Raw genomic sequence first — 23,545 nt, 5'->3', positions numbered from 1 at the left:
AAAATTGAATCAGTGTAAATCGGTAAATTTGAAGTCCAGGCTCATGATTACGCATTCGTATTGTTATTTCTATCTCGAAAACAAACGCTTGAACATTACTTACCCATATTTGCTACCCTAGATCCTCTTATTTCTCTTCGGCCACGCATCTACCAACCCCTCATAAACCTTCACCTCGCCCACGCTGACCTTCTCCTCTCCTTCTCCCTCCACAAAAACGCCAATGCTCTTACTATCCGCATACCACGGCCTCACCCACGTACTCAGCGCAAACCGATCATTCGCATGCACCTCAACCACCCCACCATCCACCACAACCGACAGATTCAGCGTCTCAATCCGCGACGCATTGGCGTGGGCTGGTAAATCGAACAGACGGAACCTACCCTCCTCGTCGTACGTAGGTATGCCCTGCGTTGTATTCGCCGCCGCAGACGACCTCCCCCGTTCCACGCTGAGTAGCTCGGAACCGATATCGTAAATGATGCGCGTTGTCTCGTGCGCGCCAGAGAGAATCGTAAGTCCCGCTTTCAAACCCGGTGTGCGAGAGGAGAAAGTCAGGGAAGCGGTAAGCATGTAGTGGTTCTGCTTGGGTGTGTGGGACAATTTGCGCTGCTCGCCGGGTGAAAGCTGATTCGCAGGCAAGGTGAGTACGTTTGTTGCATTTGCCTTGAAGGCGGTCTTGACTTCGCGTGCGAGTTTCTGGCATAGAGTCGCAAGACGCAGTGTACCGTCTCCGCTCTCTCGCTCGATCCTCCACGCCCCGGTTTCGCGGGCTAGCGGCGTATCGAGCACGTCGATGTAGCAGCGCGATAGCTCGCGGGGGAGGAGCAAGGAGCCTGTCCAGTTTTGCTGGGCGGTGGGGAAGGGTGAGGTGCCGTAGAGATCGCCGGTGAGCCAGAGGTAGGTGATTGCGCGATCGGGGGCGCCGCTTGCCCAGCTGGGCTGCGAGTCTGCGGAGAGAAGCTTGCCGGCTGCTGCGTAGGCGGAGCGGCCTGCATCTAATCTGCCTGCCATTGTCGGTTCGAAGGTTAGTTTGCCGTCGACGAGGGATTGGGTGCCGGCGATCCAGAGCATGTCTCTTTCGTCGGAGACTTGGGGTACAATGGGTGCGTAGCTCCATTCTGCGCCTACGGTTAAGAAGGTTTCGCCGGTTGAGGGATTTGCGCCGTGCTCATCGAGGGAGAAGATGTTTGCGACTTCGAAGTTGAAGCCCCACCGGCCGGCCCAGTTGGATTCGGTCCAGGTGGTGTTTGCGGCCTCGTGCCAGTACTCGCCTAGGTACTCCCAGGTTTGGAATGAAGCAGAGTCTGAGTCGTCGTATTGGGCGTAGAGGAAGAGGCTGGGACCTACACCGTGGACGCCGCCAGAGATGAGGGTGTACCATGTGTCTTTTTTCTTGCTGAGGAGAGAATCGAATTGTGGGCTTTGGAATACGAATGGGTCTCTGAATCCTGTTACGTTGACGGCAAAGGGAGGACTAGGAATAACGGGGCCGAATTTGGCTTTTGTAAAGTTTTTGCCGCCGTCCGTGGCGTAGGCGAGTGATTGTGTTTCGCTGCCCCTTGTGTACCGGATTGTCCATTGGATGGGGAGATAGCTGACGCTCGTGTAGAGGAGCGTAGGCGTGCCATTGACACCCTTTTCAATCACACTCCCGTCGAAGACTGCAACGGGATCGTTTACCCCGCCTGCACGGATGAATGGCGCAGAATTGGGATTCAAGTCCTTGTACGTAACCAGATCGTTCGTCGTCGCGCCCGATGCTCCCAGGTGCAGATATCCCACATGGAAAAGCCCAGTCGCAGGATCTGTATAATGCATGCACGGATCTCCAATCTGGCCAAACGCCGGTAGAACATGTGCTTTGGGTCTCCAAGTTTCGAAGAGCGAGTTATTCGCTAGCGTAGAGAGATTCGGTGGAGCGGCATTGTAGTCGATAGTCGTAGGTTGACGGACCAGAATCCGACTTGTTGCTTCTGTCGCAAACGACAACACAACCACCAGATCGCGTGACGACGAGAACTTCATAGCTGCAATGGTAGTACTACGCTTTCACGCAGCGAAAGCGAATTGCTCGTCCGACAGCGAATGCACGTCCCCGCCATCCTTTTATCTGCCATGATAGAAGAGGGGAAACAAGCTTGCTTAACCCGAATCCAATGGGCAGCCTTGGCTTTATGACGACAGTTGCGGAATGTTTTTGCGGAGGGTTTTTTAACCCCACAATAGGTCCGGAAGATCGGAGGCGTTGCGATCGTTAGACTATTGGTTACGTAGTTTTGTTGGCTGACCCACCGAAACGAGTAACGTCCAGTCGTGTGTCGGACCGAGGGGTTGGTTTCGTTGGTTTGCGGGCGCGTTGCTTGTTGTGTTCACATTCGAGTGGAGCGGACGGTGTCAGTTGAAAAGTTTTGCTTGGCGAGTTGGGGTACATGGATAAGATGGTGTTGCCAACGAATCAGTTCACCGGATTTTCTAACTTGTTATCGTGTTGTGACAATACGGTGTATAATGCTGTATTTCCTTGGCGCGTAAGGACAGTAGGGTGCAAGCTACTTGTCTTCTGCAGCTAGGTTCCAGAGAAAATATTCTTTTGCAAATCTTTCGTCAATATAGGCATGGCAGATACACATAATGAGAGGGATTGGCTCTACTTTCGGTCTCTGCTCCAAAAATATGATAAACGGTCAACAGAGTCTGCTGGCGGTGGGTTCAGTGGGGTCTATGACCTGATTCAGGATGCCTGGAGGAGGGTCAAATGCATCGTTTTCTAATAAGTTGGAAGCGAGATCAAACACGTGTGCATGGACAGCTAGGTTATTCATCTGTTAAGCATAATACTTAAAACAGAGACATGGAGATTACTTAGCTGCATCACCCGACCTTGTCATACATTGACCTTCAACTTGGCACTCCAGAGAGCTACTCCCAAGCAGTTTGTAAAAAGTGTAGCAGACCATACAGAAGTCATATCAGCAGCAGCTCATCATATATCGGATGAGAGTGACAAAAGGTGATACACTACAAGAAGGTGAGGCTCCTGGGCGGTACAAAAATAGAGTCGCGCCGCGTGCAGAGACAACCATCGGCCTGGGTTGCATCCGAAAAGGATTTGATAAATTCCCAATACGGTACTGGATTGGCCCAAAGCAGTTCCAAGGTACTGTTGGCAGGCTATTGTAAGACGGCCAAGTAGGACGAGTCTGGCGAGAGCAATGTGATGATTGGCGGGGCTCGTGACAGACAGCTCGGTAGCATGCCCCGTTACGTCAGCCGTGCCACGCGTGCCTCTTGTAGCTAGCCCTCCCGCAATTCCAGAACGTGAACGCGTGCGCCGTCGATGAACTGTACCGTAGTTCACCTCGGCCTCGGTTCGCCATGGGGCGTCTCTCACCTCTCTTATGAACCGTGACTTCTTGCCGTGTAACCTGCGCTACTTAATTGTCGTGGGCATCGCGACACCCACACCCCACCTCGTCGCGCCCACTCACTCCCCTTCGCCCCTCTGCTGCCTGCGCCCACCTCAGCCCATACATACACATCCACACTCAAGCGCCCCCCGGACTGTGGCAACCAAGTGCGTCTGTGACCCACTTGGATACATAAACCTCACCGTCTTTTTCTCTCTTCAACAAGCCTTACCGGAATCCCTTTCAATCACTACCACCCATATGATCATGGCAACCTTTCGCGAAGAAGCCGCCATGTCGGACCACCCGAATGTCCATATGCGCAACCAACACGAGTACACCTACCGTTTACCCGCACCGCCTCGGATCGCTGTACCCCCGCCCACGCTTGTCTCCGACATGCCGGGCCTGGTACTAAGCGACAGCCCCGGTGAAGAGTTGGACATGACCTTTCTGAAAGAGCTGGACCTCGAGCATATAGTGCATAAGAATTCACTGCTTGAATGGGCATACGAACGGCGGAGACAGGCCCAGATGATCTTGCCCTGGCTGTATCTTGGACCCATGATGGCAGCCAAGGACAAGGCTTTCCTCGAGCGCGAAGGCATCACCATGGCCCTGGCCGTTCGTGCGCAGCCCAACAGTCTGGTGGGCGCAATGCAATCGGCTAGCGAAGTGTGTCTCGAAGTGGGCAGTATCGAGGCCCCCACCTTTTACGCTCTCACCCCCAAATTCCCTGAGGCGACTAGGATGATCAACACACACGTGGCAAAAGTTCGACAGCACACATTACAAACCAAGGGCGAAGCCACGCTCGGCAAAGTCCTCGTCTTCTGCGAATCTGGCAACGAGAAGTCAGCAGCAGTCGTGGCCGCTTACCTAATGGAGACACTAAACGACTTCAACCATATCAGAGCCATGCAGATCTGTCAGGCACAACGTTTCTGCTCGAACTTTGACGATACACTCAAAAACATATTACGCTCGTATTGGGATATCGTTGGAGCACGACGTGCCATCGCCGCATCACAACACCAAACACCACATCGAAATGTCCAGAGCAACGGCCATCCACAGCCTGCCTCGCTGTCACCTACACCGTCATCGTCGAAGCCCAAGCGATCACTCGAGGAAATGCGAGACGAAGATTTTGACATGGATAGTGACATAGAAGCATCAGACGCACTTCGCTTCACCGATCGCGACGTGACCCCTTTCCAGGACCGCTAGCTAGCTAACATGTCCCCAGGCGTCTGGCCCGTCTCGAGGTCTCTCTTTGTTTAGGTGTCATTTTTTTAGCATTATACCCAGCATGATACAGGGCGTTTGGCGGTTGGTGTTGGAACCTGACAGGCTTATCATGGTTTATGAAAATCAATCAGCGCACGTCACATGAGCAGACATGCGATAGACTTCTGTCTCAAGAACAGCGTGTAGAGCACCGCAGAGTAGGAATTGGTTATCGCTTCTACTTCATGAAAAGACTCAAACATTCAAACATGATTTCTTAGTTCTTGTTTCTTAAAGTTCTCTTGTGGATTGGTCATTCTAAGCTTCTTTTCTGGCTTGCTCACTCCTAGCACCACAATCATGTGCAGCTAGCAATTGTCGATCTGGTATCTTATCACAAAGCCGTCACAAGCAAGGGAAAGGATGTGTCTACTGCGTCTTGTACTATGTTACTTGTACATCTGAGGTCCTACCAATGATATTCTCCGCATATGTCTAGAACTACTGTTTATATATTTGTTCTGCATATCAGCAGTTGTTGAAACTGCTTAGTTTGTGATATTATCTGAGTGCTTATTCTCTTGAGGGAGCCACCTTCTTGTACAAAAATTACAGCCAAGTAGGGAAGCGGACGAAGATTTGTGTCAACCACCATGGCATTTTCGTCTGCATTACGCAACTCGCTCACTCATGGTATTCATAGCTCACCGCAATCTAGAAGCTAGCAATTATTCCCGACTTTTCATCTCGATCCAGATTCTCTATACTCTCAACTGCGGCCTGAGTGCACAGTAGTACCATAGGGTCTCTTGCGGCAACACCCTAAAGCAGTCCCTTACTCCCTGAGTCTACACATTTGCCGCATTTCGGAACGCTTTGGCAACTAACCATAGTCTACTTGTTGAGGTTACTATCAATAACATCATCGTTGCAGATCTGAGAGTGAATTGAATTATCTGGAACGTGATAGGCACAACGGTGACGGTGAGGTCGAGGTCCCACCAAACCCAAAGTCTGCAGACCATAAGTCACCCAGCCATATCCAATACCTCTCTTCAGGGACTCCATCAACTAACTACCATCATGTTACTCTGATATATAGTCGCTTTTCCGTCCATGGTCAGCATTTCGTACTCCTTGGACTGACGTAGCTCCTCATCATATCCATCAGTCCCAGCTCTCACAACTATCACAAACACCGGCGTCTTACTCAAACGGCCATCTCATACATCCACAACAGAGCTCCAGCATGGCTAGAGAACTAGCCTCCAAACACACGGCAGTCGTGAACTGGCTGAATCCCGAACCCCCTAGGTATCCAAATGATCCCCCAAACATCCTCTCCCTCAACCAAGCATTACAACTAGTCGAAAGCGTAAGGGACGCTGAATCCAAACGCCGACGCAAAACGAAAGCTACTCTCCGCCAAACTCAACAACCCTGTCACCTATGCGGCCAGAAAGGTCACACAGCAAAGGATATTGCTGAAGACGGCTCTTTTAAGGTACATTATCTCCTATCCTTCATGTCCCCTCCCCCCTTAAGACGCGCACCCAAATCTCGAAAAAGACAAACGGTCTAAGAAACCAACTCCCCAAAACTCACACTGCGCCATTAGTGTCCCACCCGCATCACCGACACCCAAACCATGTCAACCGAACTCTCGCGTCTACGCGCTGAATTCACCGCCGAACTAGCCACTATACGCCAAAAAGACGAGGTACAAAAACTCTCCCAACAACAAAATCAAAATCAAAATCGACAAGTTCAACAAAACATACACCACCATCCCCGCAATCACCAACAACAACAAACCCTACACCACCGTCTCCCCTCCCACCACCACCATCTCCACCGCGACTCCTACCTAACCGCCCTCCAAAAACGCAACCGCGCCCTACCCATCTGGTCCGTAAACTACTTCGCCCTTCACCGCGCGCTGCAGCGTAAATCGGGGCTAGCGCGGTTTGTAGATTGCAGTGGTAAGTCACAGTTTGTGCGGTTGTATGCAGAGGGCGTTGCGAGGTATGAAGAGGAGGTGAGGGAGAAGAAGGAGAGAGAGGAGAGAGAGGAGGAGGGGGAAGTGTTGTGGCCGAATGTGCAGGTTGTTGTGAGGTGAAAGGGGGGGATGGGAGGTAGTGGTGATGGGGTTGTGTGTTGGATGGTGAGGAGTATGTGGAGAAGATAATGTGACGGTGTTTGGGATAGTGCGTGGAGATGCTTTGAGGGTTTGATTGTGTTATACGTAATGCACTTCGGTTGGAGTTATGTCGAGTGGTCGTACGGTAATGCAGAGAAAGCATACTCAGTCAACAACCTCACTTGCGAACCCAAGTCCATATAGCATCATGTATGCACATATATTCATTCTCGATCCAAAAGTACCCTGGGTATAAAACTTCCATACTCATCCATCCCACCCATTATCCACTCAACTCCATCGTGGTTTTTTCTTTTCCCTCAGCTAAATTGATCTCCATGTTCACTATCCCCTCCAATCCTTCTCCCCGCAATCCTGCCCTGACTCAACTTCCACCGCCACCGCCTCTCCCTCTCCTCCTTCTCCCGCTCTTCCCTCTGTCTCTTCTTGCGCTCGTACACAGCCCTTACAGTGCGCTTGGTGCGCTCAGCACCCTCGTTGTAGTTTGCCCGCGCGAGATCCACAACGCTGTCGATTTGCTCGGGGGTGTACACAAAGTTCCATGTTGACATGAAGTCGCTGACCTTGGGATCTGCACCGGGCGCTTTCGGGTTGGCGAGGAAGGGAAAGTAGATGACAGTGATGCCAGAATTCGGGTGCATGAGCTCCCAGTCTTCTTCAACCTGCTTGCTTTCTGGCGATGCAGAGTCAGAAGTACGCTCTTCAGTGGTTCCGACCCAGATGTTGCAGTAGCCCAAGTCCTCAATCTTCTTCTTGGTGGGTCCATCCTTTTCTTTGGCCTGCTCGAGTTTTTCTTGGGCTTCTTGTTCGGTTTTCGCTTCGGCGCGGTCGAGGTCTTGTTGAATTTCTTCCATGGATTCGCCAGCGGGCGGCCAGCCTGCACCAACTGGCCATCCCTTGATCCCGCGCTGCCGAGCATATCCGTCGGCAACTTTGAGCCAGTTGTCGGTTCTCACATCGGCAGAAGCGTCAAAGGCGACAAGTATATCCACGTTGCGTCCTGGGCGAAGCAGGGGGTAGATAGGCAGGTTATTGGACATTCCGGCATCCATGAATTGGAAATTCTTTTGTTGAAATATGCTTTCAGGACAGGTCGAAGGAAGAAACTCGCGCATGCCGAGAGCATAATTGGGCATCGCAGCAGGATCAATGGGGTGGACTTTGACAAGGTCATCATCCCGCTCCGCAATCATGGCATCTATGCTACTGCCTAGACCTGTCAAGCTGCGCATGAGAGGACGAATTTCGCGGTAATAGTGTGATAGTGTTGCGCAGAAAGCGGATCCCCAAATGCCCATAAGCAGTGGGACGCGCACTTCGGGCAATGCTAGGCCGTTGTCTCGCCAGACGGTTCGGCCATTCTGGAAACGGCGGCCCATTGCCCATGTTGGTATACCGGCCGATAGCTCCTCGCACCACATCTCATATGGGGTAAACTCAAACCACTGAAACCATGCCTCCTTCCTCGCTTGCGCTTCTGCCTCGATAGCACTCTTGTCGTCTGACTGTTCGGCAAGGGGAATCTCGTGTCGCACGGCAGTGTAGATTGGGAGTGGTTGTGAGCCATTGTCGGTGAATCGTCGCTGATTTGATATCTTGAAGTCGTACTCGCTGACAGACAGCTCACCTTTGGGTACGAGCAAGCGCGCAGCAAGCAGGGCGCCGTATATGTCTACAAGACCAAAGTCTGCGTCTGGGATGCCCTTTGCCTTTTCTACGAGGCCGCTTAGCAGATACTTGCTCGTTGGGGCACTGACGAGCAGTTCAAGCGCATCAGGAGGAAAGGCAATGTGTACACCAAGCCTGTTCTTGAGATGACGAATCATACGAGCATGGCTACGTTGGCTGAGCTCTGAGTAGTAGAGTGTCTGCAACCAGCAGCTGCCGCTGACTCCCGCCGTGTAAGTCACACAGTCAAACAGACCTGCTTCCTTGGTGGACAAGTACGAAGATGTGCCAGCAACAAGAGCGCGCAGTCCTCCTCCAGAACCACACATTGCAATGACGGGGACATCATCGGGATGAATTGTGGCTTCCGGGATATCAAGGTAGCGCGCAAGCGCAGCCTTGGTGAAGTGTGCACGCTTCTCTAAGAAAGACTTTTCTTCCTGGCACAGCTCGTTGGAAACCCTGACAGAAGCATCCCAGACAATCTCTGGGTTGATTTCGGGATCATTGGCCTCGCGCCATATCTCTTCGGCCAAGGAGCCCGGGGCCATGGAGAGCTCATTCTGCAGCTTGCGGATGAAGCCGGGCATGACCTTGACCCAATTGGGTACAATGTAGTCAATGATGGTGTCGCCAATCTTGGAGGGAGACGGCGACTTTGGGAATTTGTCCGTGATGGTCTGCCAGGCGGACTGGCTCTCTCCGGTTCGATTGTCGCCCTCATCCTCGCTACCATAACCCTTCACAACGCGAGTCTGGGGTGGTGCGTCCTGCTCTCCTGACTTGCCCTCGCCTTCTTTGTTGATCTGCCTTTCGGCATCCCCGGCGGACGTCGTTTCGGTCTTGGCATCATTACCACCACCAAATATGTATCGCTTGAGAGACGGTGCATCGAGTTGAATGGGACGTAACAGCGGGTATGGAGAGTATGGAGATATCAGGTAGCCGGTGGCAGCCGTGGCAAGCAGACAAGGAGGGCCATAGCGAAGACCGAGAGTGGCTGCCCTGGACCTGGGAGACAGGGGATGGTGTTTTGTGTGCAGGCTGGATAATTAGCATGCGATGGTGGGGGGATGGATTTCCGGGTGGACGCACCCACGACGCGTCCCACACAGCCAAAGTTGGCCCAAATTGCGCGTGTTCCTATAGCCGGCCATGCGCGAAGATGATGGCAAGAGGGAGTGTGGTGTGAAGGCTTGCAAGAAGCATGGGCAATGTGTGCATGGGAACCACCCACGGCCGGGGTGATGGGAAAGACCTCAACATGACATGACATGCCAGAATCCCACCACCCAAACTGGTTGTGGATCCCGCCGATCGAACCACGGCCCGCATGTCGTATGCCAAGCCCTGCAGGAACATCCACCACCTGGCCAGAACACCCCACTTGTCTTTGCCCATTGCACGTGATACTAGCACCGGATTATTTGCAAGTTTGTTGTGGCAGCTCAATAAGCCATTGCTCTGGAAATCAACCCTAGGATCTTTGGAATGACCGGTTGTATAATCGTACACAACGGCCTTGTTCGGATGGAGGACAACAAGATGTGGTCAGTAACATCAACAATTGACGCACACGACGTGGAAGTGTCCGCTCATACACTAGTCTGCATTGGCAAAGATGCCCCGTGGGAACGGCTACCAGTAAGCGGCAGGTGTTACGGACACGGAATCAACTCCGGTTTCCTTGTTGCCAATGGGAACTATGTCGACTGAAGCTGGATTCTATGCAATGGCATCTTGATCATATCCATGACATATTGTTGACGTGTCTGTGCGCGTTTCACTGATATCCTTTTACACATGTACACTTTACAGTCGGGATTGGTATCTGCTGGTCGTAATCGGGTTCCAATTTTCCACTTTGATTTTTCTTCACAGCATGGACCTTGTAGCAAGTTTTTTTCCTGTGTTAGCATTTCGTACAGATATTCGAGTCTGTTGCGCGCTCATTGGGAAGACAAAATACAATTCCGATTGCGGTATAGTAATTCATAAGCGTTGAATCGACCTGCTAGCCAGGGGAAATCTGAAGTCCACATCAATATCATGAACCCCTCTCGATATCCTTCGATTTGCTTCTTTTCTTCCTCATCACCATCTTCGCCCTGTCGAGCCATTTCGTTCCATCAACTTTGCCACGTCCATCCCAAAACTTTGCTGGCTTCTTCCAAACATCACCGGCTCCTTTTAGTCCTCCGCTCAATACTAAGATAATCAGATATGCTGGCCCGCAAACACATATCATGACAATTGCGAATGTCGTAAGATTTGTCGATAATGGTAGAATGGACTGCATGCCAAATATGGATGTTGCAAAGCTAGCAGGCAAGAAAACCATAGAGATAAGCGTGAGAACATGGATTTTTTTCCTTGTGCAACAGTGGTACGCGTTTCAAGGACTGAAGAGGCATTGAAAAGCTGTAATATGACGTTAGCGCTTCAGTTCACCAGTGAATGAAGGCGCTAGGAAAGCACCTACACCGTCGCGCAATGCCCGAATCTCCTCCTGCTTGGCGTTGTTGTCTTCTATCATGCCGGCGAGCTGATTCATTTGTTTTTGAATTTCATCCAGGCAAGATATCGACGCAGTTCTAGTCACAGCCGCTTCGCCGTCTGAACTTGGAGATGTGTGGCTTATTCCATCATCGCCTGTATTGAGAAGATCCAGAAAAGATGCCTTGTCGTACATGTCCCAACTTCTAATAATCGAAGCAATGCACTCGTTGACAAGACGCAAGGATTGAAGAGCCCAGAAGTAGGTCCGTGAGTTTGTAAAATCTTCAGTTTCGAATAAGAGAGATTCTCGCACCTCGCTATTGAAGAGAAAGTCGTCCTGCCGGATACGGTCAGATATGAATGCTATAAATTTGTGGGGTGTTTACTCTGAGGGCAAACACTTACTGAGGGTACCGAAACCGAAGATATCTGATCTGCCACTTCTCTAAGACACCTCCTCACCTTCCTCAACTCACTATTGATACCCCAGTAAAATGCTTCCACCCCGTTTTTAATTTTCCCACCTGACGTATGATCCCGATTGCAAGAGAGGATTAAAAGTCTCCATGGTAGTGCAGCAGACGCATTCGCTCCCTCTGTATCAGAAAAGCTCAATGCCGCGGAGGAGCTTCCGTGGCAAATCCGGAGGTGCGGCAGATTCTTGTGGAAGGGGCCCGACTGCTGACCCGGATAAACATCCTGGTCTCCAGATGTAATATAGTAGTACTTGAGGGAGAAGAACCAGATATTTCGCGGTCCTTTCCAACCTGGATCAGGGCGATAGCCAGAAGATTTCCTCCGATTGATAAAGTTCAAGAATAGTCGTTCTATATCAAAGTGAGAGGCCAGACATGAAAGTAGTTGAAGTGTTGTAATGGGCGGAAGAGATCGTATTTGCATGACCCGCCCAAAGGCTTCAATGCCTTCTGGGGTTTTTTTCGGGAACCTATCGGTATTCTGTACAATTAAATTTCATTAGTTATCTAGGCATCGCGGGTTTTAGATGACCATCATCGGTACTACCAAGGTTTTGTACCTTCAGCAATGCCCACAATTCTTTTTTCAAATTACAACTATCATCCCGAAATAGGCACTCACTTGTCAAATCCCAGCTGAGGGCCGATTTATCCACCAAAATTCGGGCTCGAAATATTCACGGCAAAATGTGCGAAACAGAGGATGTCCTTTACTACTGTGACTCTGGGCGATACAAACTCGGCATTGGAGCCAAACCTTGCGATAAAGCCATTGTTGTCAAAACAGTGTTGATTTCCGGCTCCGTATATAAGGAGTTTGAACCTTGCTCCGATTTAGTCTGCGAGATTGAGGTACAGCAAAAAGCGAATATGGGTGCCTTCAGCGTCATTGTTAATGGAAAACTCATCTCTATCACAATATGCAGTAAATCGCACGCGGACGGTGGGGTTTCCTACTCTAAAACTAGCGTAAGACACTAACGTTTAACAGATATTTTTCAGAGCATACTAAGCGATTGCTAAAGAGGTGGTCATCGTCGGCAATAAGAGAAGTAGACCAGATAGTAGGAGACCTAAGACACAGCGGGAAAATAGATAAAAAAGCAAAAGAAGCGTCGGTACTACAACCTCTGAATCGACTATTTAGGGTATTCTCGACAAGGCACAAAGTTTCTATAAGCATATTACATATGTTTCAGCTACTGCCAGGAAGCGCGAGCTCCGCACTACTACACCACTACAGCCCGCAAAAAGGAATGCATGACCAACCACAGTCAATTCATGTGAAAAATAGCATTTGTATCTTTAGAACCACTATTTCCTGCCTTTTGTCCCAGGAAGACCGAAGATATTAAATGCTGTATATATATGCTCCTGAACTGGACTGAGCCGATCTGACCTAAAAAGGTACCAAATATATTAGTCAAAGTGAATTATCTCGACCCCTTAGGAGTTACACAAGGTTCGGATGGGACTATATACTCGATGCATGTGAGTGTTATTCCTCTGGCATTGAGGAACATTTAAGCAGGACCACCCACTCCAGTCAACACACTAGTAGCATTTCAAGAGCATCCACTGTTTGTAAAGTATCCGAAGGGCATCCGACGTGTTATTTGTATCTGGCCATGTGGATGCATAATAGTGTACGTCTAACCACTTGAGTATGTAGCTCTTCTGAAACCATGCATTGCGTGCCTAAGTCTAAAGCAGGTATGTGTTGCCGAGACAGGTAGTATGAGATGCAGACAGCGGCTCTGGCGGTGTCAGGAAGCGGTGACCCGCATTCCCGCTGCTACTTGGACCCTCTGCACACGCAATGCGTCTTTTTGGTTGCGTACATACTTTTTGCCGCAATGTGCCGAGACGAATGGGCATACGAGTGTTTCACAGAGCTGCATGATCTTCCCGACATGGCGCGGCATGCTTGTTCAGTCTGGGGGCGGACCACCGAGGCCGGACCCTGGTTGGGGATAGCAACGTCTCCACGACAGCTCTCCACAAGGACCCCCTCACACATCATCATACGCCACCCTTACACACTCGAGCTATTTACCGTCCTGTCATTTATCACTTTTAATGTACTAATCCATGTTCGCTTCATTCTTGCCCACCATTCTCTTATAATAGGGGTCATCCTCACCGCCGCCCACGCGTCTACATAGCCCCCGAGGTAGTCGCGAATCTTCCCAGCAGTCGCCATGGTCGCCCCACGCAGAACCGCGCTCCTTGAAGAGAGCGCCGAAGTCGAAGTGCTCTTCGCCAACATGGAGAAGATGAAGGCAATCACCAAGAAGATCCAAGGGTCCGTCAACCGACTGGATGCAAGCGGAAAGGCAGTCCAAGACGCCATTGGGCCAATCTACGGCAACACCCAAAAGTTGCAGATTGCAAATACAAATGTCGATCGCATCATCGATGCGATAGAGCGGCTCCGCGCGCCGAGGGAAGAAAGCGCCAAGGAGGAGAGGATCATTCGCGCTGGTCCCGGAAGAGGAGACCTTGACGGCTACATTGCTTCCCTGGACCGCACCAACCTCAATCTGCTGGATCTCAAGCGCACCAATCTTCGTTCGAACGAACAAGCCATTACAGAACTCAGCGGACTGCTGAAACTAGGCAACAAGCAATTAGAGGAAGTATTCCGGGGTATACTACAAGATAGCTGTAGAGAAAAGTTTCAGGCATTGGAATATGTCGCTAAGCGTAAGTCGATTACATGCTGTTGGCGGAGAGACTCTGACTGTGCATAGAAAACCCATTCCCGCGCATGGCGCAAGACAAGCTACAGAGCCTGCGTAGCATCCACAACCACATTTCGAAGACGTTTGCGCAAACATCACAAGTCGACCTATCTCAGACACCTACACGAAGAATATACGCCGACGTTAGGGGCGAATATCTCGAGAGCACATTGAGAAGTTTGATGCAAGCATCGATAAGCACGGCTCGAAAAGTGCAGGCTGATGCTCTCTACAAGAAGGGCACAAATGGCATTGGAACCTACGTACAGGCCATAGAAGGGCTTTTTGTAGCTGAGTTTGACAACCTCAATTACATCTTCGACAGGGAGGAATGGAGCGACGTCTACGTGTCGACGTGCCAGGTCTCTCTGCAAGACTTTAGTAAAACGCTGCGCGAGCTCAATGGGCACATCCAGAAGAACATTTTGACAGACTGCTTCCTAGGATTTGAGATTTGTGGTCTAGTCCGGACACTTTCCATGAGGCTCCAGAAGCAAACCGGTGCTCTCAAGGACCAAATCTACGACAGCGTCAAGCCGATCCGCGAAACATCGAAAACGTCATTGAGCAAGATGCTCGACGACACGAGGTCGAACACGCAGGGTCTGATTGCACTACCGATTGATGGTGGCCCAGTAGAGATTACCACACAGACGATGCGACGACTACAGGAGATGACCAACTACCTAGAGCCTCTTTCATCCATCTTGGCATCGTTAGGCGAGGGCGGGTGGAACGCTGCTTCGGCCAACAACTCATCAACAACACTGGACGTTGGACCTGATGGCATCAAGTTGTTTGGCTCTTATGCAGGCGATACGGTGGACACGCTGCTACAAAACTTGAGCGGCAAGGCAAAGATGCTGCTCAAGGGCAAGAATCTGCAAGGCGTCTTCATGGCGAACAACATTGCAATCATTATGCGAATTATTCGGTCTTCCGAACTAGCGCCCCTGATGGAGAACTACTCCAAGAAGCTCGCTGATTGGCGGAAGCAGGGCACGGCCATGTACTTGGAGGCATGGCGAGAACCGTCTGGCTACCTGCTTGATGTGCAGTACACGAATCGTACCAAGGAGCGGCCTACTTCGAGTGGTGCTGACTCGGCGACCATTGTCAAATCTCTGAGCTCCAAGGACAAGGATGCAATCAAGGAGAAGTTCAAGAACTTCAACACGAGCTTCGAGGATCTTGTGACACGGCACAAGTCGTACGCAATGGAGCCGGAGGTGCGCAACCAGCTTTCCAAGGAGGTACAGAACATCATCGAGCCCCTGTACAACCGGTTCTACGACCGGTATCGGGAGATTGACAAGGGCAAGGGCAAGTATGTCAAGTACGACAAGAGCGAGTTGAACAAGGCTCTGGCGAGCTTTGCATAGCACAGTGATTGTGGCGTTGGACGGGATTCTGTTTGCTTTGGCGACGCGTAAAATACCCTTTGATTTGTACATAGGCAGTGGTAGAAGAGTTTTGGGGGAGGGGGGATGGACGCGTTATAATCTGACATGGTCAGGCCACGCCAGGTGTATGACGGCCGTAGAAAATGCCCGTGAGGCAGCGGGCGTGTAATAATGTCCAAGAGCCGATGCTCGTGCCTCCTCATTTAACCGCACGTGACTTCTGCCTTGTGGAGACATGGCCCTTTGCGACTACCATTTCCAGCCCGACGACAGGAGCACAAGAGATGGTCTGCAATAAGAGGGCGTCTGCTGTACTGCTGCACTCTGCCTCTCTGTCTCTCTCTCTCTCGTCCTGGCAACCGGTGTATTCTGCTTCTTTTCCCTCTTCCACAGTCTCTGCTTTTTCTTCTATTTCCAGCGACACTCGACGCCGGCACTGTCTGCGACTGGTGACGCGGGGATTTTTGGTCTAGTGCACATTGCTTTGGCGTTGCTCCAATCGCGCCCATCCCTGTGCGGACCCCTTTCCTCCCACGCAGCGACTGGCGGCACCACGACTTCTCTTCCCAACGTCGCAGCCTCCGGACACCACGCCATTTTTCTTCGCAGCCTCCGGCAACTCTTCAATTCATTGCTTTGAGTGCATCCCTCACTCGACAGCATCCCTTACCCCCCAACTGGTACGTCGTCCCTGCTTGCCCGTCTCGTTGCTCCTCATTCGTCAACATTCGGCCTGGTCCGCGTTGTCACTTTTGTTTGGCACCGACACGCATGGCCAACAGCCCTCGTGCACTAAGAACCGCCTGCTGACCTCGTCTCATCTACAGGATTCCCTCACTTGACGATACTCTTCCTGCGTCTCCTGCTTTATTTCCACAATGGGTACGTGACTGTCCCAGTCGAACCACACTGGCTCCGCGACATCACCGCCAGTCTCCTACCGGGAGCTCGCTAGCTCCCTATGTGCACATACATTATACACACCCATGGCAGTACTATATATGACACCTGGCAACAGTCATGATAGTTCTATGTCACGGCTTGATGTCGCTGAGCTGGACAAGGTTGCTTTTCCGTTTCCCCTGGGCCCCTGGCTAATCACTTTGTGCAGAATCCAACGGTGCTACTTCTCCTGCGCCGCCCACGCGTGCCTCCCCATCGCCCCCGGCTTCTTCCAGCGGCTTCCCAATGGATCAGACATTCAACGGATCCAACCCTGCGGTCCACACCATTACGGCTAAGAACCCCAAGGCCGCTGCGGCCATGGCCAACGACATGAACATTGTCCGCAGAAAGCTTACTGGCTATGTTGGTTTCGCCAACCTGCCCAACCAGTGGCACCGCAAGAGTGTGCGCAAGGGATTCAACTTCAACGTCATGGTTGTCGGTATGTGTGACCTGCCAGCGTGTGGTATCGAGTGTAACTAACGTGTTGTCCCAGGCGAGTCTGGACTCGGAAAGTCTACCCTTGTAAACACACTGTTCAACACGTCGCTGTACCCGCCCAAGGAACGCAAGCCCCCAAGTCTGGATATTTCCAAGACTGTGTCGATCCAGTCCATCAGCGCCGACATTGAGGAGAACGGCGTTCGTCTGAGGTTAACCGTTGTCGATACACCTGGCTTTGGCGACTTCATCAACAACGATGAGTCCTGGGACCCCATTGTCAAGAACATTGAGCAACGTTTCGACGCATACCTGGATGCCGAGAACAAGGTCAACCGCATGAACATTGTTGACAACCGCATCCACGCGGTCGTCTACTTTATTCAGCCCACTGGCCATTCTCTGAAGCCCATTGACATTGAGGTCATGAAGAAGCTCCACACCAAGGTCAACCTGATTCCCGTCATTGCCAAGGCCGACACCGTTACGGACGATGAGATTGACAACTACAAGAAGAGGGTATGTAGCTTGTTTTTTACGAGTGGTTAGGACTGTATTGACTTGTCTAGATTCTTGCCGACATTGCGTACCACAAGATCCAGATCTTCGAAGGACCCCGGTATGAGCTTGACGACGAGGAGACGATTGCCGAGAACCAGGAGATCATGGCCAAGGTTCCCTTTGCTGTCGTCGGCTCCAACACGGAGGTGACGACGGTTGACGGCCGCAAGGTCCGCGGACGTGCGCTCCCCTGGGGTGTGGTCGAGGTTGACAACGAGGAGCACTGCGACTTTGTCAAGCTCCGCCAGATGCTCATCCGCACCCACATGGAGGAGCTCAAGGAAAACACCAACAACGTCTTGTACGAGAACTACCGCTCGGACAAGCTTGCACAGATGGGTATCCAACAGGACTCGAGCGTGTTCAAGGAGGTCAACCCTGCTGTCAAGCAAGAGGAGGAGCGCTCGCTGCACGAGGCCAAGCTCCAGAAGATGGAGATGGAGATGAAGATGGTGTTCCAGCAAAAGGTGCAGGAAAAAGAAAGCAAGCTGCGCCAGAGCGAGGAAGAGCTGTACGCCCGTCACAAGGAGATGAAGGACCAGCTGGACCGACAACGACAAGAGCTCGAAGAGAAGAAGGCGCGCATCGAGTCCGGCCGGCCGATCGAAGAGAAGGGCAAGCGAAAGGGCTTCTCGCTCCGCTAAGCGCCGAGACGCAGGTGGGCGGATGGGTGGGCCTCTTCCGCTCTGGACGCATCACGCCTCAGCCTTTGGCCTTACCCTTAGCCTCGCCCCTGGCCTTCTCACTTCTCTACACCACGTTACCAGACCTTGTTTAATATAATGCGGCCGACGATACCACTGGGTGCTATCGGTAAAAGGGACAATGCACGGCGGTGCGACGCTTGGCACCGCGCATGCCAGTGTCACGTCTTGGTGCAGTTGTTCGGATTGTTGATTGATACCAACGTCTTTGCGCTCCTTCCGATTCCCTTGTTTCTTTTTCTTGGCATTTTCCTATTTTTTAGTATTCGGCAGATGTAGTTCGGAGCGAGGAGTGTCGGACATGTTCGTTTCATGTATTCTACAGACCATCACACTAGGCAATTTTCATTTGTGGGTAAAAGACTTTGAGGCAGGATGTGCTTGTGTGTGTGTATGTGAGTGAATGAGTGAGTGAGTGTGCTGTGATGCTGTGTGCAGAGATGGTAGGAGAAGAGGACACGCGGACAGGGCAGATGGGCACCAAACATGTCATGTACACTACTTACTATAAGTATGTACTTAGTAGATATGGCATCCATGATGCCGGCGTGATAGGCGTTGCTGGCGGCTGAGGAGATCGTCAGGGTGCGGTTGGTGCTAGGGGCGCAGTGAGGTAGGTGCGCCGCCCACCTGCACAACCCAGAATTGTTGCTAGCCATGTCGTCACCCCCCCAAACGCCGACCAAGCCTGGGTTACTGCCCGCTTTCCATGTCCTTCTAAGAACACTTCCCTCCCCATTCCTCTGCCTTTTCCCTCCACACTGCATATTCTCTGCTGTATCCTGCTTTTGCAACACACATCACCCCACGACTCTTGCTGAGCCGCCGGACCCATTATCTGTATCGGTAAGTTGACCCCGCCAGTCAGCCACGAAGAGTATCATGAGCGGGTCCCGAGAGCCGGGCACAAACAGCTGTTCTCGCAGCACCCAGCCGCCCTTCCGGACACATTGCACCTCCGCTCTTCTATTGTGCCGCTGAATATTGTCAGCAATTTGGCATATTTTCCGAATCTCTTCTGGCACTGCACACTTCTTTCTTCCTCTCTGCTGACGTACCAAGGTACCCCCCCATTACGTAGCCCACACGACAGCTGCCACACCCGCTTAAATAGCAACAATGGCACCCCCACCGCCAGCCTCGATGCCTCTGGGCCAGCGTCTTGCTGCCCTTGCGCAAACTCTTCAGTTCGCCTGGTTTGCTGGACACGTTACGCTGCTGCTCTCTACTCTGCGTTACGGCTTGTCTTACATTACCTTTAACTTTTCCTCGCGATGGGCCTCATTCTCCTACCGCACCGCCTTCCTGTCGGCCTGCGTCACGTACGGCATCGTCGTCTACAAGGCATACCGTGCCCGCATGAGGGCAGGAAAGCAGAGCGGTGTTGTTGCTCTTGCTACTGACGAAAATGTGCAATACTTGAGTAAGTTCCGGGCAGTACAGCACCCACCATCAGTAGCACGTGCTAACTCGAGCCCAGTCATGGCCCTCACATGGCTCTTCTCTCGCCAGATCCCACTTGCCATCCTTCCCTTCTCCGTCTACTCAATCTTCCACGTCGCTACCTATGTGCGCTCCAACCTGTTGCCCACTATCCAGCCCCCACCTGCTGCTCCGGCCGGCGCTAAGCCCCAGGCATCAGCCGCCTCGGACGCTATCGGCAGGTTTGTCAAGGAATACTATGATGGCTCCATGACGCTTGTTGCCCTCCTCGAGATTTTCTTGTGGTTCCGCGTCTTTGGATCTGCCCTCCTCTTCCAGAGGGGCTCGTGGATCCTGCTCGTTGTCTACACCGTCTTCTTCCGTGCCCGCGTTGCGCAGAGCAGCTTTGTCCAAGAGGCCATCAGCCAGCTCACTGCTCGCATCGATGCTCAGCTTGCCAACCAGAGCACTCCTCCTGCTGCCAAGCAGGGCTGGGGTACCTTCAAGACTGTCGTTCGTCAAGCTGCTGATGCTACGGATATCCGCAAGTACGTCGGAGGTCAGCCCGGTGCCGCCCCCAAGAAGGCGCAGTAGGTGTTCAAATAAAATTATACACGCGACTTGCCTTGGCTCCAACCATGCTCGACAAGCCACTTGTTGGGGGAGTCATTTGGTATGAATCCTGACGAAGGTACGGCAGTCATGAATGGCAATAGACATGTTTTTGTTTGGCACGAAGCGAGGCTAGTCGAAAAAGGAAAAAGCGTTTGCGCAGGAGATTTGGTTCATTAGCGATATCCCCGTGTATGCGAGGCTGAAGGTGTATGGTGTCACGCGGTCTAATGCGGACGATTGTCGGAGAAGCAAAAGGAGAGTGTACATCCAATTCCAGGATGTTGATGGAGAGTGTGAACTCGTCCGTGGATTATGGACGACGCAGTAGTGGCTATTTCTTTTTCTTCTTTTTTAACTTTTACCTGGTCAAGAGTCTATGGTAGTGTTTGCGCAAACGCAGGTAAAATGAATACACGAGGATTATTGATATTGATTTTGGAGTCTTTATTGTGTGGTTAATTGAGTGGAGATGAATACTTGGTTGCCTCTTTTGGAAGAAAAGAAAAGGCTTCCTTTTATACACTGAAAGTATTGGGTTACAAACTATCCGTATGTGATGTTTGGGTCTGTTGCACATCGCAATTCAAATGTAGACAATAACCCCCACCCAAACGAACAAACGAACAAAGGTGTTTTTCCATATTGGATCTTCAAACGTGCATGTTTTTTTTTAAACTTTTGATCAATCAGCGGTTATATCTTCCCGACTCACTGGTTTCCCGAATATATACATGTATTTTACATCGCTGGTTCGGCTCCCGGCTCCATCCTTCTTCTTCGGCACCACCACCACGACCACCACCGGAGTTTACCAAGATTTGCATTGCACTTTGATGTACATTTCGCTTTTCAGTACCCGCATAAAGTGTACATACCGGAGCCAGCAGCGGAAAAATGAACCAACAAAAAAAGTTGCAAAGAAAAAAAGGAATAAGATGCAGGGTTCCGATTCCGGGCCGTGTGGGGAGAAGGGGGGGGGGACCATTACTTTCGTTTCTAACCGTGGTACCGTCGGGGGAACTCTTTTTTTTTTCTTCTTACCTTTTTTTTGTGCGTGCTTTTTGTTTTTGGCTTTTTTGGGGGGGACTTCTTCTTGTTCCTCTTTTCGGTGCAAAAAGAGGGGGGAACGGGTTGGAACGAGGTGGGCATATAGGATGGAAGTTTTGGAAGGGGGGGGAGGTATGATTTGCTTTTTACGGGGTTTGTGGGGGTGGGGAGGATAAGTGCGTGCATGTGTAAATGTGGCCGGGTGGTGGAGAGATGGGTACGGGATGTTCAAGGCGGAAGGCGAAAGGCGGAAGTAGAGGGGAAAGAAAGGAATGTATTGGATTAGGTAAGTTGGCGAGTAAAAGGCTGGGAATATAGGAACGTGGGTTTGTTTGCGATTTTCCGTGGGGGTGAGAAATCTATACATGGGTTATTTGCTTTAATTAATTATACATGTTGTTTGCATCTAGCGTATTTATCCTGTTGTTAACCCAGAAGGAGGACGGCAGGTCGCGGCTCCGGCCTTGCGGAATCGGATAATCATCAAAGAAGGACTTGTGCGGGATATTGTGAAGGAAAGGAAGAAATGTATTTGAAGAATAAAACACAAGTCAGTTAATGCCAAGTCTCCTCTGTACGACTCGCAATTGTTAGCCACCGGAGCCTAGATACTTTACTAGCAAGTCAGACATATAGTACATATACATTACCGTTCTAGTTGCGTAAATTAAAGGGATCGCACCATACATGGTCAAGGGGCTGAACATGTAGTATTGGCATTTGGAAAAAGGCCAAAAAGTCTGGACTTTGCTCAGGTCGGAGGAAACAAAGTTTGATGAGGGAGAGAGAGAGAGTCGTTGCTAATTTCCACACTCCTTTCAGCCACGGCGCGGTCTGGAATTGACTCGGGTTTGATCCTTTGCGGTGTAGTAGTATTGCAAGCGTAGCATACCAAATTTCGCAGCGATGGTGATGATGGCAGCGGGGATTCTAGATTCTCACAAAGTCTGGAAGGCTAGGGTTTGGACTTGGGAATAGGAGCGAGAAAGCAACTAGGTTTAACGCCACCGGCCATGACGACAGAAAAGACGTGTCTGTTATACACATGGTGGATGAGGCGTGTAGACGGACTCTTCGAACTTGTGGCATCTGCCGTGGAGTTTAGACGTGTTTGTAACTGAAACGTAGTCGTCTGGCCCTGGTGTGTACTAGGTGCAGAGAGAACTCTTCTAGCGTGCGAACATGTGGATAATGACGTATCCCAACCCATTCAACACGCAATTCTCGACGTTCAAAGACTTTCGTCAGACTTCCCGAACAAAAGGAAGGTGATGCCGTAGTATGGGCCGCGGAGAAGCCCGGCGGAGTCCAGAACTATGAAGAGCCTTTTTTTTCCATCTTGGGCGTTAGCTTCATCGGATTACTGTCGAGTAAATTGAGTGTAGCATGTACGTCTGCATATGCAGAGAAGCGAAGACTCTAGACTACGATCGCGATTCCTGAGGCCGCAACGCTTGGCGATTTATTTGGCAAGTGCATACATAGTACGGCGGAATGTGGCCGCAGGCACGAAGCTACTAGAGGTGGGTAGTATCGATAGCAATTAGGTCGGGCGCAGCGCGTACATGGCCACGGCGAACGGACGCACAGGCCGGGTTACAGTTTAACGACCTGCCATTGTGCTAAGTATGGAAATTTGTTGTCTGTGAGTTTTTTGCTCTGTGCGTGCAAGTATTGGAAAGCTCCACAAGGGCCCCGTAGCACTACCGGAGAAAATAAACAGCGATACGAGATGTTGAAACCGAGATGCAGCGCCGCGACATCCGAGCGCTCCGAGGCAAGTGACGAATTAGTCGAGTTTTTTTTGTTTGGCAAACAATAAGTAGCGACTCATGAGAGATCAGAACATGGTTTGTGAGGCGCAGGCCACTTTTCTGTAAGGAGAAGCGGGTAAGTAATGAGCCAAAGAAGGTTTAGAAAGTGCTGCGCCCCAGAGCTTGGATGTGGGGTTTGCGGCACACTTTGGTGAGGCAAGTCGCCCCTTTTTGTCCAGACAAGGCTTGGGAAGATGCAGAGATAGAAGGGAACCGACGCAGCCGTATTCGCGACTAGTAGCGTACCGCGCCGTGTGTACGTGCTCACGGGTACGGGACATGGCGGTGAGGGAACAGGTGCTGGCTGCTTGGATGGCATCAGCGCGTGGCGTGACGGGATACTTTTTTATCGAATGCTAATGCAGGGCACTTGACAGCGGGCATGGCCAAGGGCTGACATGT

General features: G+C 51.2%; 9 protein-coding genes across 9 annotated transcripts; 5 read left to right on the top strand and 4 right to left on the bottom strand.

Moving 5' to 3' along the window:
• Positions 1-117: 117 nt before the first annotated feature.
• Positions 118-2,031, bottom strand: COCCADRAFT_100469 (glycoside hydrolase family 32 protein; the record flags this gene model as incomplete). Its single annotated transcript, XM_007715739.1, has 1 exon — positions 118-2,031. The coding sequence occupies one exon, from the start codon at positions 2,029-2,031 to the stop codon at positions 118-120; it is 1,914 nt and encodes a 637-aa protein (XP_007713929.1).
• Positions 2,032-3,680: 1,649 nt separating this feature from the next.
• On the top strand, positions 3,681-4,643 carry COCCADRAFT_100405 (uncharacterized protein; the record flags this gene model as incomplete). Its single annotated transcript, XM_007715738.1, has 1 exon — positions 3,681-4,643. One exon carries the CDS (start codon positions 3,681-3,683, stop codon positions 4,641-4,643), a length of 963 nt encoding a protein of 320 aa, XP_007713928.1.
• Positions 4,644-5,892: 1,249 nt separating this feature from the next.
• On the top strand, positions 5,893-6,762 carry COCCADRAFT_100450 (uncharacterized protein; the record flags this gene model as incomplete). The annotated part of the gene is made up of 2 exons (XM_007715737.1): positions 5,893-6,147; positions 6,262-6,762. 2 exons carry the CDS (start codon positions 5,893-5,895, stop codon positions 6,760-6,762), a joined length of 756 nt encoding a protein of 251 aa, XP_007713927.1.
• Positions 6,763-7,103: 341 nt separating this feature from the next.
• On the bottom strand, positions 7,104-9,629 carry COCCADRAFT_100425 (uncharacterized protein; the record flags this gene model as incomplete). Its single annotated transcript, XM_007715736.1, has 2 exons — positions 7,104-9,516; positions 9,568-9,629. 2 exons carry the CDS (start codon positions 9,627-9,629, stop codon positions 7,104-7,106), a joined length of 2,475 nt encoding a protein of 824 aa, XP_007713926.1.
• Positions 9,630-10,906: 1,277 nt separating this feature from the next.
• On the bottom strand, positions 10,907-11,871 carry COCCADRAFT_27575 (uncharacterized protein; the record flags this gene model as incomplete). Its single annotated transcript, XM_007715721.1, has 2 exons — positions 10,907-11,308; positions 11,377-11,871. The coding sequence occupies 2 exons, from the start codon at positions 11,869-11,871 to the stop codon at positions 10,907-10,909; spliced, it is 897 nt and encodes a 298-aa protein (XP_007713911.1).
• Positions 11,872-13,648: 1,777 nt separating this feature from the next.
• On the top strand, positions 13,649-15,573 carry COCCADRAFT_27574 (uncharacterized protein; the record flags this gene model as incomplete). Its single annotated transcript, XM_007715720.1, has 2 exons — positions 13,649-14,153; positions 14,201-15,573. 2 exons carry the CDS (start codon positions 13,649-13,651, stop codon positions 15,571-15,573), a joined length of 1,878 nt encoding a protein of 625 aa, XP_007713910.1.
• Positions 15,574-16,782: 1,209 nt separating this feature from the next.
• On the top strand, positions 16,783-18,185 carry COCCADRAFT_100418 (uncharacterized protein; the record flags this gene model as incomplete). The annotated part of the gene is made up of 3 exons (XM_007715735.1): positions 16,783-16,981; positions 17,036-17,499; positions 17,550-18,185. The coding sequence occupies 3 exons, from the start codon at positions 16,783-16,785 to the stop codon at positions 18,183-18,185; spliced, it is 1,299 nt and encodes a 432-aa protein (XP_007713925.1).
• A 1,179-nt stretch (positions 18,186-19,364) lies between these two features.
• On the top strand, positions 19,365-20,261 carry COCCADRAFT_100392 (uncharacterized protein; the record flags this gene model as incomplete). Its single annotated transcript, XM_007715734.1, has 2 exons — positions 19,365-19,668; positions 19,726-20,261. 2 exons carry the CDS (start codon positions 19,365-19,367, stop codon positions 20,259-20,261), a joined length of 840 nt encoding a protein of 279 aa, XP_007713924.1.
• An 829-nt stretch (positions 20,262-21,090) lies between these two features.
• COCCADRAFT_100394 (uncharacterized protein) lies at positions 21,091-21,696 on the bottom strand (the record flags this gene model as incomplete). The annotated part of the gene is made up of 1 exon (XM_007715733.1): positions 21,091-21,696. One exon carries the CDS (start codon positions 21,694-21,696, stop codon positions 21,091-21,093), a length of 606 nt encoding a protein of 201 aa, XP_007713923.1.
• Between the last annotated feature and the right edge of the window lie 1,849 nt (positions 21,697-23,545).

This window comes from Bipolaris zeicola (assembly GCF_000523435.1).
Source record: "Bipolaris zeicola 26-R-13 unplaced genomic scaffold scaffold_114, whole genome shotgun sequence".
Lineage (NCBI taxonomy): Eukaryota > Fungi > Ascomycota > Dothideomycetes > Pleosporales > Pleosporaceae > Bipolaris > Bipolaris zeicola.
The sequence above is the reverse complement of the archived record's forward strand: the minus strand, read 5'-3'. Positions and strand labels throughout refer to the sequence as shown.